The sequence below is a fragment of the Pleuronectes platessa genome, chromosome 13 (genome assembly GCF_947347685.1).
Source record: "Pleuronectes platessa chromosome 13, fPlePla1.1, whole genome shotgun sequence".
NCBI lineage: Eukaryota > Metazoa > Chordata > Actinopteri > Pleuronectiformes > Pleuronectidae > Pleuronectes > Pleuronectes platessa.
The window spans coordinates 4,231,467-4,250,675 of NC_070638.1; the positions used below are offsets into that span (position 1 = coordinate 4,231,467).

Below are 19,209 nucleotides of genomic sequence, written 5' to 3' on the forward strand. Positions count from 1 at the left end.
ATGATGGAGTCCGCTTCTCCTCATGTACCTGCTTCCCACTAAATAAGCACTAAAGGGAGGAGGGGAGGGGGACACACACAATTCATTTGACCACAGGGTGTTTTCATTAAGTTTTTAATAGTGTCAGCAAAAATCAGGGTGGCTCTTTCTCAAGTGACGTCCATTATATGCACAAACTTTACAGTACAGCTTTCTGTTTACCCCCCATCAGCCGACACATGAAGCAACAGCCATGCCCATACACACATAATGCCTTTTACTAATCAGATTGCTGCTGCTGATGGAGCTGATGGAGCTGATGGTGGCCTGTGGTGATGATTATGTGATTTCTCTGGCTGATTCGGTGAAGATAGAGCCAGGTGGGGGATGGTGGGGGTGGTACCGTGCACGGTTCACGAGCAGCGTTTTGCATGTACATGCAGTTACATGTGATGTTAAACTGGGATCGAGTGTTAAAGCATGCATTCTTTACAGACGCACCGCCTGCCGCTTGTTTTTCTACAAAAAGAACAAAGAAAAGAAAAATGAATCTATCGACGTCTTAATAAATCACTCCCTTCTCCGATAAATAACCAAGTGCTGAATCCTGACCGACACACCATCAGTCCTGGTACATTCAAATACAAACCAGACATTTGTGTGATCATGCCAATTTGTAACGCATACAGAACAGTGCAAAAACACAAAATTCATACCTGAGACTAGTCAGTATTTAGTCCCTTCATAACCTCATGGTTTTTCTTCACGGTCATTGTCACATTTTTTTGCTCCGCTCGCCATTCACTCAACAATATTCTCTTGTACAACAGGGAACATGTGTGATATATGTACAGCAACAATGTATAGTGATTCATCGAGACACTTGGACAAACAATATGTGCTCATTTGGTCAAGAAGAGAAAAGGACATATGGCGTTCAGTGGAATTTTTAGCTGCACATACTTTAAAATGCTTGGTTCTGAAAACAACCTGCAACATGAATACTACAGTGCTAACAGAAATCAAACAGCTCTTTATACATATTTATACAAAATGACAAACCTTTTTCTTTTTGTTTTGACATGTAATTTTTCTTCCATGTCGGGTGTCAGAGGCTTTCCCGTGGCCGTTAAGGTCCTTTGCTTCAATGCTTTTGAAAATAAAAGTCAAGTGCAAAATAAAAAGGCTTTAATTTTCGTAAAAGTTTTTCCACTGTTTGCTCCTAAGTGCTTTTTTTTTTCTTCTTTTTTTAAACAGAGCGAGTCTCCACCTCGATCTTCTCCTCCGACGACTCGGCTTCGTGGTGCGGCACGTTCGGCCGCACCGTCACCAGCGGACCCCCCCCGTAGATGGAGTGGAGGAAGTTCCACGTCTCTTCGGAGATCTGCCCCGAGTCCGCTCCTGCAGGGTCGGGGGGGGAACAAACACTTAGACACCACAGATATGCACCAAGGTCCAAAGCACAACAAACACTTCTTTCAATTGCTGAATGAAGATTCAAAATAACATATTTTCAATATGACTCATAATAATAATAGTAGTACCTTGTTTGAGTGTTAAATGGCCGTTCTTGTTCACTGTTATCTTGGAATTATCGATGGGTCCCGGCGGATCTTAAAGATGAAGAGAAGACAATTAGTCGTCATAATTTTCACAGCAGTAACAAACATGCCTATTTCACTTTATGTCATATTATATATTGAGTTCAAATCGTTTTTAAAGAGCGATGATGTTAAAAGCACTTCCTGTCCCCCGCTTGCTACGGTAAGCAAACAAATACTGGAGGAGCAGAAGTCAGAGGAGCACAGACGTTTGCAGACGTGCCAGATGGAAGCCGTTATAAATAGATGTGACATTACAAAGCGAGGAAAGGGGGGAAAAAATGAGAGCAAGTGGAATAAAAATGAAGTAAAAACTGGAAGCTTCCTTCTGCTGCAGCAGGAGGGAATCTGGACTCGGGGGACTGAGGCGAACGCTTTGAAGATGAATCCAGAGAAGAAACGGGACTTCTCGGTTTCTTTTGAGCATGAGCTGTTGTTGGTAACGAGAGGATGTCCCATGTGAAACAGTTAATTTGCCGTACTCTCCTTCTCGGGAAATGTATAGATGTAACATGCGTCGTTTGTTTGATGAGATAAATGTACATTGAACAAAATCACAGCAGCCGTTTTCATCACAACCAATCACAGGGACTCCATTTTTAAAGACAACTGTCAAAGCGGGTTAGAATGAGTTTTTTTTATAGAGGACATTTAAACCAGATTAGGGCTGGAAAGGAAAGACTTCTGTCCAATCACCATTGTCTTTTCCTTTGACAAAGCCCTCCCACTCGCGGAACCACTGCATGCTGATGCAGTATATGACCACTGGAGACTCCTCCTCCTGGAACGCCTTGTTCAACTTCAGAGAGGGAGAGAGGAAATGGGGGAGGAGTGAGCAGCAGAGACAAGAGGGAGGAGAGAGGATGAAAAGGGATGGGGAGGAGGAACAGAGGGGGATGGGAGCAAAAAAGAAAATAAGTGAGGTTTAAAGGATTTACAGGAGAGGAGATGGAAAACCTAATCAATTCTCTCTGCTTGTTATTCCAATCAAGGGCAGTGTAAACACCACACAGCACCAAATTCATCTTTCTTGGAATTGACTCAATCCCTTCTTCTCTTTTCGCTCACTGCTCACTGAAGCTAATAACGTGCAGCTGTCTCAATGCATTAATGATAAGGATTTCATCAGACTCACACCTCTCCTCTCCTGCAGGGTGACAAGCACCAACACATGCAGCCTATCAACTGGTTACATTAGACTGGATAACACATCCTATACAGCACATAGCCAATGAGTGACGGCTGCACACAGGCTCATTGACACATGACTAATTATCACTGACAATCATTTTTAACTGCATTTGGCTAAAAGCTTCTGTGGCTGCTCCTGATTCTTGCTGACAAACGTTTTGGTTTTAAAAGTCTTACCCGGACGAACATGTCCAGCTCCGACTTGCGCCGTTTCTCAGATTTTTCTATCTCAACCTGGCACGTGTGGCAAACGTACAGGTGGTTCACAGCTGGTCCTCCCCCGTACCTGCGGCGATGAGTCCACATTAGCTGACACATATTGAATTATCACAACAAAGGACACAATGGTACGTACACACATGAGGACAATGGGAATGATGTGAGGTCTGAGAATGTTTAATGCCGTATGTACCTGCTGTAGAGATGATCCCACACGTTCTGCGGCAGCATAATCACCAGGTCATCAATGAACGTTGCTTTGTTGGGTGGAACGCCTGGTGGAACAGTGGAACATTTTTAAAAGGGCATTGATTGCGTGTACAGGCGTCACAGGGAACTCATTTGTTATGGATCCCTTTCGGAAATATTGTCACTTGTATTATAAATAGGCCAAGAAGCTGAACTGTTTATATTTTTTGAAATACATCGTTGAATATTTTCCCATTTTCAAGCCCTTAAATCCTGAAATCATGGGAGAAAGAAAAAAAGGCAAAACTAGGACACAGCAAAGCAGCTAAATGTGAGCAGGCAGAAGAAGCAGTGGCATTTTGCTTCAACGCAGAGGAACTGGAAAGATAATGTTACAAACCTGATGCTTAAATGCTATTTAGTAGCAGTCATCATAATATTCTTAACTTTTCTTCATATAAAACTAAAGAAACATTCTGAAAACACTCAATTAGAACAAATCTCTCCTGGAGAAATGCTGCCCGACGCTGATCAAGGCCTTATGGAGCAAAATATATGTTTCTAATAACAGCCTTGGTTAGGAAAGTGGAAATAAGCTGAAATACTTTGGAATCGGACGGAAAATGAAACAGCAGTCCACACTGCTGCAGGATCATGGTTTCACTGCACTGATATAATCTAACCAGCCGGGTGCGATGTGCTCGTAGCTGCAAAGAGGAAAATAAACCTGTGTGTTCTCATTTTCACTATAAGCACATTCTCCACTGCCACTGCGGCCCAACAGCTTTTATTATAAATTCACATTTTCCTACTTCAATTTCAACTCTATCATTTCTGGCAGAGCAAGGAACAGAGCGTGAATGGCACAGACCCTTCAAGAATCTTTCCCTCTTCCCTTCTCAAAGGAGGAAGACGGATCATCTGCACAAAGAGGAGTAAAACCCCCTTTTGAAGTCTGCTGCGTTGTCAGGGGGATATTCTACATTCTGTCAAAGTGAAAAAATCCCCGTCCAGGATGAAAGCAGGAGCTGTGATAAGTCGGGTCCCAGCACAATCTTTCCCCCAAACCCAAGCGGAGAGGGATGCGTTTTGACCTCTGGGCGTTGTCAGTAAGAAACAGAAATGTGTCATGCATACCTCCATGCGAACACAGGAAGTCGTCATTGGAAATAGGCCCCGGCTCAGCGAAGGTCTTGAACTTGTTGAGCCACTGGCGGGAGATGTAGAACTGCAGAAGGCTGGGCTCCATCATGCTGAACAAACCCGACACCCTCCTACGTTCTTTCACTGCGTCCTCGCTGCTCTTTCTGTGACGGGAACAGACCACGGATTAATCACTGTCGCGGTGGAGTAATCAAGAGCAAGATGCAAGTTATGAATATCAAAGCAGCTCGGTGCTACTGGGAGGACTGTGTTGGGGCCAGTGTAGCTGCTCGGGTCGAGTGTGGTAACTTACTTATAGAAGAGCACATAGGCTTCAGCGTTCTGGACACAGGACTCTGACACCTCGGTCACACTCTGGTCGTCAAATTCATACCACAGATTGTTCGCATCGTTCCTGCAGTAGGCTATGTAGTGGCCACCTGGGATTAGACAGGGGGGGGGGGGGGTCGTTAGAGCAGCATTCACAAACCTAACAAGTACATGTGAAATTCTTCTCTGCAGGCTAATGAATGCAGGACACTCCTATGTGCCAACTGATGGCAGTTGCACCAGTCTGGTGCAGAAAGGGGAGCGACTGAGCCCACTCACTGCTGGCAGTGCCGTGGTGACAGATGACTGACAGCAGGTCATAGTTGGTGGTCTGGGCGGAGCTGTCCTTGGCCAGGAAAGGCTGCAGATCCAGGCCCTCGAGCGGGAAGGAGACGTGGGTGCCGATCTTGGTAGAGAACATCAGTTCGTGTCTGAAGCGTTTCAAGTGGATACACAAGATCTGGAGCAAAAGGAACACATTGTATTTTAGAAATCCAGTGTGTGAAAACATGGAGATTAAGATTTTGTATTTTTAATGATACAAAGTCTTAGAGTTGTCTGTTTACCTCTGGCAAACTTTGCATTTTACAAAATTTGACTCCGTTCCGTAATCTAAGAGAAAGATATATAAAGAAAATGGGTTATCAGGACATTTATTTTCCTTTTTTATTCCGTCGTCCAGTTTAGTATTTAGGGCACTGAAAAATGCTGTACTCACTTCTTGCATTTTTCACAGCTGTACATGTTGTCTCCTGGAAAATAACAAACAGCGTTATCGAGGCTTCAGTCTCAGTGTTTGTGTTGGCAGAACAGATTTACACCCACTCTCTTACCCTTTAGTTCATCTCTGGCGAAGAAAGCTGCAAGACAATCCTGTAGCGTAACGACTGGACCCCAGAACCAACTGAACACAAACAAGAGCACATTTTGAACAAAGAGAGCAAAGGGCTACAAGTGCCTGGTGTGAAACCATGAATAAATATAGCCTTGATATCACACACACACACCTTTTGATGTATTCCATGACGAAAGAGACCCAGCCCTGTGGTGCATAAGCTTCCCCACAGGAGCCTGCTTTTACCATGGAGGTCTGGTGGGTGGAGGAGTGGAGCTTGGCCAGGTCTTCCTTCCCCGGGATGGGCAACGAGATATCCTGGAAGTTCTCCAGGGTCACAGACACCTGCCACACACACACACACCAGATACACAGCTATTAGAAAATAACCACATTTCGAAATGGGTCTTTATATGATTGAAGGGGATTTGCAGTGGATTATTATGTTCAGTACGGCATAAATATCACAACATGTGAAACAAAAGAGGATAAAAAAAAATACAAAAGCAGTGCAAAGGAACATGAGAACCAGGCAACAAGAGAGACTTTCCAGTAATAATCCTTTCTTAATGACCCTGAATGTCTCCTTTACTGTTGTCCCTCTAAACAATCCTGTTGTGTGTAGAGAGAACTGACCCGATCGCAGGTGAGGCACTGAACCGAGCTGACAATGGTCCCATCGAACACGTCGGAGATGACACTGCGGTATTTCTTCTGCCGCTTGTTCTTTGGTGGAGAGAATGTGGTCACTGCTGTGGGAAGTCAGACAGAGGGAGAAGATGTGAGAAGGAATCTTTGCAGGGTTTCAAATCGAATCCAAGCTTTCAGTGTAGATATGACTTCCTCTGATTATCCACAAATACCTTTCTTATGTGCAGGGTTAATGCTGGGCCAGCCAGAGGAGGCTTTGGGTGGGCTGCAGGAGATTTTGGGAATGTGTCCCTCCATGGGGACCGGACTCTGAGGTCTTGTGGAGTTGGATATCTGGATGTCTGGGAAGGAATCTAGAGGGAAGCAGAGTTTAAATTCTTTATCTGTCCAGTAGCACTAGCAAAATGAAAGAAAAATGTGATATGACCGCGAGTGCAAGGGAGCGTGTCTCGTCATTATAATTACCTGATGTTCGGCCCTGAACCTTGATGGCTCCCTGGCTGCTGATGATAGGTGGGTTCTCTGTGGTCGTGTCAACGTCTTTGTCCATGTCCCCTCCAGAGCTTCCACCCATGACACCATGAACCCCGACACGGTAAAGATCATTAATCATGTTCTTCTCCTTCTGCCACTCCCTGTTGGCCTGTATCTCATCTTGCTCCGGAATCAGCATCTCAGCCTCGTTGGTCTCTTCCACGTGCACATTCCCAACATGCATCTCGTTATCAGCGCGGTCGCTGCTGCCGCAGGACTCACATGACTGGAAGTCGTTGTCTGATTGGCTGTGGCGGTCCTCCTCGCGGCTGTCGTCCACTGTGATGCCATTGGAGTGATCGTAGGGCTCGGGCAGAACCTCCTTCAGCTCCTCGTGGAGTTGATCCATCAAGCAGCGCAGAAACTCCTGGGAGTCCTGGAGATGGAAACAAGTTTTCTTTTCATCAAAATGTGAGTTGGGACAGCACATTACTTCCAAAGAGTTAAAAATGTCTGAACTAGGTTTCCTGATTTCTTCCTGTTTGGAACTATAAAGTATATAAACAGCACAAATTCTTCATGAGTATTATCAAGTTTGACAAACAGCTATTGCTTTCTGATCACAAGGAAGAACCACTTGTCTTTGTTTATCCCAATTCTGCCTCAGAAATGTGAAAACGAATGCTCGTGAACGTGTTATCAAACCTAATGAGCCTCAGACATCCGATCTCCTGCTCAAACCAAATGAACTCCCCTCTCCCAGGACCTGGAATGTTAACTTCATTCATAGTAATGCTAATTCCAAGGCTGTGAAGCCCAACGTGGCGTGACAAATGAATATTCCTCAGCTAACTCCTCTGAATAAACACTGGCAAGCCGGGAGGAAACAGGCTCTTTTATCGTTTCCCCAGTCAGGCGGATGAATCCCTTATTTACAGACACTGGACAAAGACAAGATGTGCTGTAGCAAAAAAACAAAACATCTTTAAAAATCCTTTATATGCACAACGCAGGAGTCTGGAATCAAATCAAGCAGTTTACGTTTAAATTGAGAATTTGTGTGCGAATGAAAAGTCTGCAGCTCTGAGGAATCGAGGGGCAAAGGATTTAAGTTTATCTGGCTGAGTGGTTAGAGATGGACTGAATGTAATTTCAGTAAAGGAATGAGCATCGAGGGTTATGGGGTGGAAAAGAAAAAGAGAGCGACTATGTGATCTGGGACAACTTTAGAGTCTGGACATTAGACCCATTATAAACGCAGCTGAGCACAAAGTCAAACTCGAGGGAAAGAGTTTAGTGACGAGCAAGATTTTTCTGTTTCATGCTGTAAACAAACATCATGAAAGATAAGACAACAACCAACAAACCGACCAGTTTCAAAGCTCATTATTTCATGTTTTATTTACTGTGCATAATGAATATGCATGCCTGTGTTGCATGTATATTTTACCATCTGTGATGACTCACCTGCTGAGAATATCCCCTGAACATGGGATTTATGGCTTTGATCCCCTGGAACAAGTTGGTTGGGACGACGTAGGAGGGTCTGTCATGTGACAAAACACAATATCATAATAAAGTTAAACATCATGTAGAGAGGAAAATACTTAGTAATATGATATATACACTGTATCCAATGTTATTCATTTATTCTGAAGTAAGCTGTGGCTTGTTGGAAAACCTATATGTACTTTTAACTCTAACAACAACTAAAAAAGTGAAACATAAAGAAAGCACCTACCTGTTCTTGTGCCACAGGTCTGAAACTAGCTTCTGGTAACTTTTGCAGAGTGCGGGCTTCTTGTCTGTCCTCACCATGCCACCACATTCAAGAAAGAACTGCGTCAGCGGCGGGCTGCAGTGGAGAGAGGGAAACATTTATCACACGTGGGGACTAAACAGGCTTTTACTATTATAATGTTTGACTGAGGAGTTGTTTCTTATTATCAAAAAGCTTATAATCAGGTAGTTTCCCCCAAAAACCTAAATATAATCTAAGAAGAGAACAAAATATAAATTGGTGAAGTATGAGTGTGTGCATAATTATTATAATTGCCTTTGATTCCAGTACAAATGCTAATCATTTTAAGATAAGTCTTTTTTTTCTATCATATTCCAGTTCATCATTTCTACATAGTGCTGTATTTGTCCTTTGTTGTATTTCTCTTGCAGAGTGGGAAAACTTCCAGGACACTGGGAATCGCTGATAAAGAGAAACCGCTGATGAGATTCTGTTTGATGGATGCAGAGCTGGATTTGCCAGAAAAGGAGACAAACTACAGGAGGAACAAGGCAGAGTGTTCCCTTCCCTTGGCGAGAGAAACGTCCTTCAAACGTATTAATGACCCGACAGAGAGTTCAAGAAGCAGCGTTCAAACAGAAAAGACATGAAAGTGCAGACTCAGAAGAGGTCCCTCCTTCTGCAGCTGCGTGACTCACTTTCTCCTATTTCTGGAATGTGATTTAGATTGCAAATTTTGACCCACATCTTTCTCCATTAGGCTTCAATCCAGACGAGGCATCATCAGTTTAATACAAAATAAAAAAAAAGATGCAGCTTCTGAGTAGAAAAAAGTACGAGACAAGAAGTAAGCAATTACACAGTTTTGTATGTGGCTGCAGAGTCACAGTTTAAGTGCCCACACCGACAATCCAATCAAAAAGCCTGAATCAGATTTCTGCAATTCAGTATACAGCAGAAAACGAGGGTGACTGGGGGAGAAAAGGAGGCACAAAAAGAGGAGGTGAGAGAGGAAGAGGGAAAGAGGAGGAGAGGTGGAGAGGGGGCAGAGCAGATGGGGAAAGAGTTGGTGTTCGTTTGTAACAGAAGACCCTACAGGGATCTACAAAAGGCCATTTCTGCCATCTCAAATGGTGCACTGCAGCAATTCTCACTCAGCCGTCACTCTCCCAAATGAGCGCAGCCACGGTCGTTTCTCACAGTCGACCAGAAGCAGGCGGCCAGGGAATTAAAATAAAAAAAAGAAGAAGAGAGTGGGTACTGAAGAGAAGCGCGTCGGAAGAGCAGAGTCAGAGAACGGGGACGTGGAGACGATGTGTTGACAGAGGGACAGAGGGACAGAGGGACAGAGGGAAGGTAAACAGAGGACCAGGTCTCACCAGTTGGACAGCGCCTGGAGGGCAGCGTTCATGTAGCAGGTGTTGCCGATGTTCTTCAGCCCCGTCAGGCCTGAGGGACACAGAAACGCACAGAGGAAATTAAAACAAGCCACTCCTCAAGCCCGTGCGAGTGAGATGGAGCCAGGAGCCGCTCACATTAGTTAGACAACCCCTTCCCATTTCTGTATTAATATTTAACAATGGGAGCAGAGAAAGCAGCCGCCTGGTGGATTTTAAATCTACTGTGACGGATGGATTTAAAAGTTGTTTTCCCCGAGTAAAGCGGAGAAAAGTTATCCATCATCTCATACACGGGTTGTCAGACAAAACACAGCTGTTAATATTAATGTCTTTTCCTACTCCTACGATTAGGAAATATAATGTTTAAACTGAACTATCAGTAAAGTTGGTTAGTTTGATTATTAGCTGGTGCTGTTTGTAATCTATCCATGAGTGTCCAGACAAATACCCTTGTTACTGTAGAAAACTTTAAAATGTGATGATTCTCAGGCAACTTCTGCAGTTAGAAGGAGCAGCTCTTTCTTTTTCTAAGAGGATTTATTTCGTGAGAGACACTGGGGGATAATCGTCTGCTCTGACGCTGAAGGTCAGACCGAATCTAAAAATACGGGGATCACTTCTGCTGTAGAAGTTCAAATTTGCTGAACTCTGACTCGGTGGGAAGCAGCAGTCAGTCTGAAAAGTCCTTAATTGCCCTCCGTGAGGCATGTGTCACAGCCGCTGCTGCAGCTCCAGTCGTTGACCAGAATGGATCAAATCAGCCGAACCCCGGTAGGAGCGAGGCGAGCGTCACTTTCACCTCCCGCAGCACCTTTGCTTTGACAGTTAGAAAACTCGGATTTCACATGACCAGACTCTGCTCTCACAGAGCCCAATTACTCCACCGCCTAATCATATGATCCGTGTGACAAAAATAACCAAAAGAGGCGACTGCTGCCAAACGGTGAGCTGCGCCGCGTGAGGTTCAACAAAACATATGTCAGTCGGTGAAGCCGGTGTGTGTCTCGCTGGGTCTGAGAGCATTATTTGCATCGGTGGCTCCGGTGGGACAGAAGCTCTCAGCACTGAAGTGTGAGCTGCACAGACGCAGACTGGAGTCACGTGTGGCGCTCTGTCATGCTCTTTACATTTTCGTGGTTATGGGTCTACTCAGCCGCCATCGGCAGCTCTCTGTGTTCCAGGTGATGTTTCCCGATGTTGACGGGGGTCTCTGCGGTGCGTTCAAGAACAACTTTTAACACAAGACTCGAGGCGTCAGTTCCTACTTTGAAGTCTGCCTGGTGTGTCAGCGTCTATTAAAACACTCACCTCGATTCAACCATTTACTGATCTTATTAAATCCAACCACAAGCTTCTCTTTGAAATAAAGCAGCACCTGATTACCGGGCTCCTGTGTCTGAGGGTTTTCAATTTGAATTCTGTCAGACTTAGAGATAACATTTTACTCGGCTCACTTACTTCAACAGTATAAGATTTTATTATGATAATATTGGAAAGAAAAATATCTACTGCAGCAGCACTGAAACTCTACATATGGACATCTAACAAATGTTGCTGCTCTATTTACAGTAATAAAACCTTTTTGTTCAAATAAATTAGTTTAATTGCAGCTGATATTTGTGGAAATAGCTGATATTGTGTTTATGGTATTGTTATAAACTGCAAAATGCAGCATGCGAGTGGATAATAGAGACATTGATATAGTTGTTCGATTTTTGATGATAAAAATATCTTATTCTTGATATATAAGAAGCATTTTAGCTTGTGTCATTTGTGTTATAATAAGGCTCATCACTTCCTCTGTGTAAACTGACCTCTGGCACGCGGGTCCTCCTCCTCCTCAGTCTCCATGTCCAGGTCCTCACAGCCTCCATTAGGGGGCACCCTCAGAGAGGTTGGGCTCCCAGGGGCCCTGCTGCCATCCTGGAGGAACAACAACACACGACAGCCTCATCATAAAAATGTATTGTCCAGTAAATGAATAACAGGACAACTTGACTGGGAGTCAGTATGACAGCCGAGGACATGGTTACGTAACTGAGTGATAGTATAGTAAGCATGCAGCGTAAACCTTTCTATTCAAACATCACAGACTGGAAAACAGAAAACCATCATGGTGCTTTTTGTTGTTTATCTTCCAACCGGCTTATGACTAGGTAAGTACATATATTTCCACTTTAAGCTGTATGTATAAGATAATCTTTTGTTTACTAGATAGATGGGAGTGTGCTCTCACCTGGCCTGCACTCTGTGGAGGGGGGAGGGGTTTGCTGTTGGCGCGGGGCGAGTGCGGACCGAGTTTACGCTCCAGGAAAACCTCCTTGCCGCAGGCGTAGCACCACACCCGCAGCGTGGTCAGGTTCACCGTCAGGTTGTGCCGCGTCTCCTGCACACAAAGTTATCAAAAGAGAAAAACGTTTTGTGAAAAGACGTATCAGACAGTGTAGACAAAGCGAAACACAAAAGACTGTTAATATTTATCCCCGAGCAGTTGATAAAGCACGTGGGCGCTTCGTTATCAACAAGAGGCTTTGGAATCTGAAACACAATCTTCCGATCAGTATCTCATTAGTACCTGTTGCTTTGGCTCTTATATAACAGAAACACAGCAGGTGTGACTGCTCTAAGGTCAAATTGTGGCTCAGCAAACAGGCTGAACAAAATGCTAACTCTGAAACATAATGCAAGTTTTCATCCCAAATACTTGGTGTGATTGACAGAATAAATACACACCGTACAGAAAAGACCGGTGTAAAAAAGGACTACAAATCTGAAAATTATATCTAAAAACAGAAGAGAAAGCTGCAGCACATATAAACCTAACCTGCTAACAAAAACTGTCAATAAGTGGTTTGGTATTTTAATGACAAATCTGCAGATTAGTGCTGATGATTTGGCCGATGGTCTCAAATTGATCATTTATTTAGAAACTCCTTGTTTAATCGTACCAAAGGTCAAAAGATATTCACTTTACTGTCAAATCAGAAGAAGGGGAAACCTTACAACACAGATACTGGAACGAGGCCATTTTTCTGTATTTGTGCAAGAAAATCAATTAAATAATTTTCTATCGACAGACTAGTGCAGACCTCTGCTGCTGTGGGGAAATGGCCGAGTTCTGCTGACCCGGTGCTGCTGTGACAAACACCAGCAGCCTGGCAGGTCGACAGGAACCTGAACGTGAGCAGCTGCCGACCAGCAGACTCTACATTATTCATCAAGGCTGCCTAAGCCTTCACACAGAGGGGCACAGCAGAGCCGGGTGGGCTGAGGGAACACACCAGACCATGAAACTTCCCCAGTTTCAATCATTTATGAAGGGAAGTACAGCAGGTACGGGAATTAATAACCAGCTGGATTTATCGGTCTTAGAGGATGATTGACCAGCCCGGTGTGTTCTATTACAATGAAGAGTGTGTGACCTTTATAGTGATACTTCATGGCAATTCATTTCAAGTCTGGTTGGATGAATTGGTGAAGATCTCCCCTTAAACAATTCATGCAAAACAAACCATTAATGCTCCCCTCTGAACCTTACTGACCAAACTCAAATAAAAACACAGATGTGCACTATCCTTATTATTCAAATGCTTGTAAACCTGCTAAATAAACAGTCAACATATGTGATATTTTAAAAGGAAAAACAAGAAGCCTGAAAACAACTTGTCTGTGGTTACCTCAAAGAATGATTTGCAAAGTTTACAGTTACTTGAATTTGCTTTAGAAGTTGGTTTCAGTACATAATGATACTTGAAACACTATCTATGCAAAAATACTATCTGTGTCCCATTTTCTAAGCATAGAAGTGGAGTTTCTTCTAACTATAGCTGACCCAGTTTTAACTTATAACCTCTTATTTACTCATAATACTTAAGTTCATAGTTTGAATAGCAGTGGCCCTAATTCCCAGGTATTAGTGCATCTGCTCCGATCCAACCCGAGTCGTTCTCACTTCACAGTCAAGAGATTAAAATGTTTCCCTCCCCTCAGGGCCTCTAGAGCACTAATTAAGCGTGGCCTTTATTCTTACAAGATTTAAAGATGGCTGCCACTGGAAAAACACAAAAGGCGGTTGTCAGGCTGCACAGGCAGGTATCCCAGAGAAGGCACCTGATATCATGTTCGCTGTTATATCATTTTAAAATGAGCCTGCTAGGATTAAATGTCTTTACCAGCATGATCTGTATCCGATATCTGGGTTAAGAGCTACACTTCGGAGAAGGTTTGCACTTAAACCGGCTCTTTACCGACAACGCCTTGAGCGTTTGTGCAGATGCTAATAAGAAGAGCAAATTACATGTTTGCATTTTGTCTCCTTCACTCCGTCCAAACCCGACTTGGCTGCAGGAGAAGCCTGAGTCAACGCTGAGAAGACTGGAGGCTGAGTACAGCTTTAGAGAAGTCAGTAGGGGCAGATACTGTAACCAGGGAACTGTAACAAACCAGTGTATCTCCCCCACTTCCCAGAGGAATGGCAATTAATAATGGATGATCCACTGCTGAAACGGCCCTGAATGCAGAGAGGTAGGCAGACAGAGTGGACTTGATGGTTTTTAACAATGCATGTCCTTAAAAAGCTAAAAGATGCACGTGCAGGCTTTTCGATCATGGAGAGAAAACTTTAAAAATAAAGCGTTGCTGGAGGCTGTTTTTATTTCAAGTCAAGGCCCCGGGGACTATGGAGAGGTATTCCTGTCCTGGACTCACATCTGTGCCTCAACTGCTCCTCTCCTTACACCTCCTCTCCTCTTTGGGCTACATCCTTTTTTTATTATTATTCAGTATCACAATCACGATCTCCTCCCTTTCAGACCCATCCCTTCTTCTCTCTTTTCTATAAATGAATTATCATGTTTTCCTGCTGAAAGGCAATGAGTAAGTTCTCCAATCTCCTACCTGCGAGTGGACCGTACTGTGGTCAGTGTGAGATTCTCCACATCCTACATACGCACAGCCATTCTGCAGGGAGAAAACAAAGGATGGAGAAACCGAGGTATTAAAAATTACAATTCCTGTGGGAAACAAAGTGTTAGTGACTTATATTTCAAACTGTCTTACCTTTATCTTTATCTTTATCTTTATCTTTATCTTAACTTTATCTTACCTCCAAACATGCCCACAAATTTGGTCCTCCAACTTTACAGTCTTGACACTGGCCCTGGAAAAGACAAAGACGACACTCGGGTAAGAATCACGTTACTTTGAAATTGAAATCGGCGAGAGAGCACCAGACTTCAGAAGCACACAGGAAACCAAAGCATATCTGTGTCAAATTCAGACTTGGCAAAGAGATATTAAATAAGCGATTATTAAAAAGAGAGGGTCACTCACATGGGATTTCTGAATTAGTTCCTCCTTTGTGATTTCCCCCACACAGTCCAGGTGGGGGCAGTCACAGTTGGACACCAGTGGCATGGCTCACTCACAGGTCTGAGACAGAAAGACACAGAGAGAGACAAAATGTTTTAAGAGGTAACATTTTGGGTCAGGTGACTTCCTGTTATGAGAAAGTTTATCAGCCCCACATTAGACACTTGATACAGCGGTAGGAGACGCTGCACATCCGAGGAACAGTGCAGAGGACAAGAAGAACAGCCGCTCGTAACTCGAGTCACCGCCACACAACATGTTTTTCCATACCGGCACCACTAACAAATTCCTCTTATTGTCTGCCCTCAACACGCCAAGCAGCTCATCACACCACAGCTCTCAACAACTCGGGGCAGCGGCGTCGTATGAGTAGTTGGGTCATTAAGGTTTTTAGTGCTGACATGGCAGGGAAATCAAGCCAACACAACTAATTGAATGGGGAACAAACATTCTGCAAACAAAGGCCGAGTGATTAAAACAAGCTTATTGAAAATTGCGAATCTAGAAACATGTATCTTCATATGACAAAGAATGTATTCCATTTGACGGCAAGAAATGTAAAAATTAAATTGAACAATGACCTGTAATGCAGATTTTTTTGTTTTATAGTCACTCTCCATTTCCGTTGCTGGTGGTCAAGTGAGGACATTTAATCCAGCAGAGCAGAAAATGCTGCAGAGTCCAAGGCAGCCAGCAAACAACACTGTGTTCATCCTCTGCTGCTGTTACAGTCAGTCGAGATGATGAGGGGAGAAATGTTGAAGAATTAAACACAAAATCAGGATATTAATGTGCCAATTAGCTCTTTAGTCTTTAGCTGATTTACCTTAGAAATAAAGAATATGTACAGAAAACATAAGACAGATATCTTTCTAGTTGTAGCTAGTTGTCTTTGGGATGATAAATTCATACATCTACCATAACCCACTGTAACAGATTATGATAATGCATGACGTATTACAGCTATAATGGCCATATCTGTAGCATGCTGATTTTATATAAATAGCTAAATTCCCCTAACCCTTCCTTGAGAAAAACCTCATCCCCTGTTGCACTTCTGTTTTCCATGGAAAGAGGAATCTGGGACGCCCTGTACATTAATATTACAGTCAACCACTGGTGCTTTCTAGAATCAGGCTTCTCGAGAAGTCTGCGGTCCCAGCTCCTCCACTCGAGGAGGCAGGCTCACACTCAGCTCGCCCTCGGGGGAGCAGGGGATTTACATGCAGAGTGACAGAGGACGTGGTGATTTAATCAGTTAATAATTCACTTTTTATTGATACTGTCCTCAAAGTGTAATAACCCTCTATTGCCTTTCCCCCGGCTGAGTTCTCTGCAGATCTAAAACTTGTAATAACTATGCGCCTGTCGACCAAAAAGAACTAAATCATTGACCGTGGAGCTGCTTTGCCCGTAGTGGATTCACCATGTGTGGTTGTGGCTGGAGGTTGCTCACTGACATTCAGGCGCTCAACCAGGTGTTCAGGTGTCAGTGTCACGATGACAGCAGCTCACCGCTCTCTACTGTGATTCAGCAGATTTAAACCACGCCAACGTCGTAAATACCACTTCCCCTGAGTGTCACAACATACCAACCTACTTTAGACCACAGGGCCCGCATGACAGCAAACATGTCGGACAGCTGAATCACATGTTTGTATGTTTGTGGTTGATAATGTGATAGTTTGTGATGATTTTGATTTAATTCAGGGGTCCAGATATTAAATCTAATGCAGACACAAAGCACTGAATAGAGCTGCAATATTGAGTTTGTCAATCAATCAAAAGAAAAGTAGCTCGCAACTATTTTGACAATCAGAAAATCATTCAAGTCATGTTTTTGAGCAGAGACGTCAACAAAAACTAAACATTTGAAGAGGCTGCTTTACAGACTCGCTGAATTTCTTGTTCTTACATTATGGTATTTGGAATATTTTAAGATGTGTGATGTTGGAAGGGTTAAACAAGAAGTTTAATTACATAACCTTGTGCTTCAGGTTGTTTTGATGGTCATTTATAAACGTTTACTGCTCTGTCATGAACCATTAATCAGGAGAATAACCTTGTAAAGATAGAGAAGCAGCCTCGCGCCCAACCAGGAAGACGTCAATCCTCAGTCAAGTTCATGGCCGGTCTTGCACAACTCAACACACGTGCTTCCTCATCTGATCACCGCCATCTACGAGTCTACTAATAAAAACTATCTCATCAGACTGTTCTTACACAAAGTCAACAAGTCTCTCGTCAGATCCGAATACAGGTTTAACCAGGCTGCTTCCCTGGTGGAGGCTCAAAAGGTCAACAAACTCACTGAGCCTTGGCGAACGATCACCACGATCCCAGCCAGGGCTACGCACCAGGGAAATGGGATTAGCCGGTGGTTTCACTGTGGAGCCTCCGGTGGAGAAGACAAATCAGTGTTTCATCATCATCGTCACACACCATCCTCATCCTCTCTCTGTCCCAACAACACACATGATTACCACGATTGTGAATACAACGACAACAAAGATTTGAATCTGCACACAGAGGTGGTACAGCCGGTCAGGGTGGGGCGGACCAGCCAGTGGTAATGAACCCGGTATGATGCAGTATTAGACCGGATCACAGTAACGAGAAGCAGCTGAAACACTCATATATATATATATATATGAACCCAGTAAAACCAATATAATGTCAATCCCAGTGCCTTCGATGCGTTGATTAGCAAGGAGCCCATTCGCCGTTATGTTTAAAACAACGTCACGTTGCCTGGCAGTTGAAGGTCTTAAAACAACAATGGGACGTATTCGAGGGTAAAAAAAATATCCCACCCGGGTTAGGAGACAAGTATCCGGTGTAACCAGGGGTGGGGGAGCCGGGGCGTGATCCAGATGTGCGGCTCCGGCCTCCACTGCTCACACCGAGCTGTCAAAAGCAGGCGAGGCGCTGACAGCGTCACAGTCCCGACTAGCAATCCTTAGCCTGCTAGCATTAGCTTGCAGGCTAATGCCCGGTCACGTAACGGGTCGTTTTGTCCAGCACGCAGGCTACAACCCCGCTAACAGCCCCCCGGGGATCGTGGTGGAGGGGGTCCGGCTGCATAACACGCCGCCGGAGGCGGGTTAAAACAGACGACCACCGACAACCATCTCGTCAGTGGTCATGCTAGCTGGATGCTAACAGGCTAACTGTGCACTACACACGATCGCAGTCGCTCCCACCGCCACTGCAGCGCTCAGCTCGCGGGGGAAACACACACGACACCCGGGCGTCTTACCTGCAGGACAGAGACAGGCGGAGGCTGCTTTAATGGAGCTCAGGGGCGGGGGACAGGAGACAGATTCAGGCTGAGGTCGGAGACATTTCTCTGGAGAAGAATCCTTCACGATCACCGTCCCTCAGCGTGGTTGCTAACGTTACAACTGTCTCCGCCCCTTTCCGGTGTGGAGACCCAACAAATAAAATGTCATTTAAACCTGCTGCAAATATCTAATCTCATTTTCTTACTAAATCAATTTATGATTATGTGTAAATATATTCATATTGTGTCACAATGATATTGGTTACATCGAACTGGTTATGAGATATTAATTACGTTTCAAAACATGCGTAGTAAGTGTGTATTATAGCAATGGGACTAATTTGAATAACCTACATTGGTCTGGAATATTATTAAACATAATTTGCGTATTTATACTTTGAATAATACCTTTTTCTCTCTTTTTATATTTAAAAATATATGTATTTTAAGGTTAATTTATTCAAAAGGGACAGTGAATGTACCGATCCAAACTGCCTGAAATGATGATGCCCTCTTTCATTGAAGAATCTATAAATGTGCAAAAAAATACATAAACTAATGTATACTGCATCACTGAAAGGTCCTTTTTCGTTGAAGTTAAAGTTTGCAGTTTATCAGGAACATATACTTGTTGATGCAGCTCTCTGAAGGTCCAGGGTAAGATTTAGGTGAAAGGGATCTATTGTCACAAATTGAATATAAAATAATCCTAGTGTATATCCCACTAGTGTGTTTCATTACGTTGTGGTTTTCTTTGCCCTAGAATGGACCTTTTTCATTTAAGTATTTTATATTGGAATATT

The 19,209-nt window shown here is 43.7% G+C and overlaps 1 protein-coding gene across 7 annotated transcripts; it reads right to left on the minus strand.

Annotated features, from left to right (window-relative positions):
• Window positions 1–98: 98 nt before the first annotated feature.
• usp33 (ubiquitin specific peptidase 33) lies at window positions 99–18,531 on the minus strand. Of its 7 annotated transcripts, none has more exons than XM_053437578.1 (25): window positions 18,383–18,531; window positions 15,705–15,842; window positions 15,085–15,183; window positions 14,858–14,911; window positions 14,650–14,712; window positions 11,990–12,139; window positions 11,568–11,676; window positions 9,733–9,802; window positions 8,354–8,467; window positions 8,080–8,158; window positions 6,604–7,048; window positions 6,351–6,491; window positions 6,124–6,239; window positions 5,660–5,832; window positions 5,486–5,556; window positions 5,371–5,404; window positions 5,219–5,264; window positions 4,932–5,112; window positions 4,636–4,762; window positions 4,317–4,486; window positions 3,184–3,265; window positions 2,949–3,057; window positions 2,277–2,379; window positions 1,524–1,592; window positions 99–1,380 (listed from the first exon to the last, which is right to left on the minus strand). In XM_053437578.1, the coding sequence occupies exons 3-25, from the start codon at window positions 15,166–15,168 to the stop codon at window positions 1,229–1,231; spliced, it is 2,742 nt and encodes a 913-aa protein (XP_053293553.1). In that variant the 5' UTR covers window positions 15,169–15,183; window positions 15,705–15,842; window positions 18,383–18,531; the 3' UTR covers window positions 99–1,228. The 7 variants fall into 7 exon arrangements, with proteins under 7 accessions (XP_053293553.1, XP_053293552.1, XP_053293555.1 ...); XM_053437577.1 differs by having other exon boundaries at window positions 15,705–15,845; XM_053437580.1 differs by lacking the exon at window positions 18,383–18,531 and adding an exon at window positions 17,937–17,955 and having other exon boundaries at window positions 15,705–15,845.
• Between the last annotated feature and the right edge of the window lie 678 nt (window positions 18,532–19,209).

Coding starts and splice junctions, on each gene's coding strand:
- usp33 (XM_053437576.1), bottom strand. CDS start 15,168: ATGCCACTGGTGTCCAACTGTGACTGCCCCCACCTGGACTGTGTGGGG. Junction 4,763..4,931: donor TCACCACGGCACTGCCAGCA/GTGAGTGGGCTC, acceptor GTCTAATCCCAG/GTGGCCACTACATAGCCTAC. Junction 4,487..4,635: donor GCCTATGTGCTCTTCTATAA/GTAAGTTACCAC, acceptor TTCCCGTCACAG/AAAGAGCAGCGAGGACGCAG.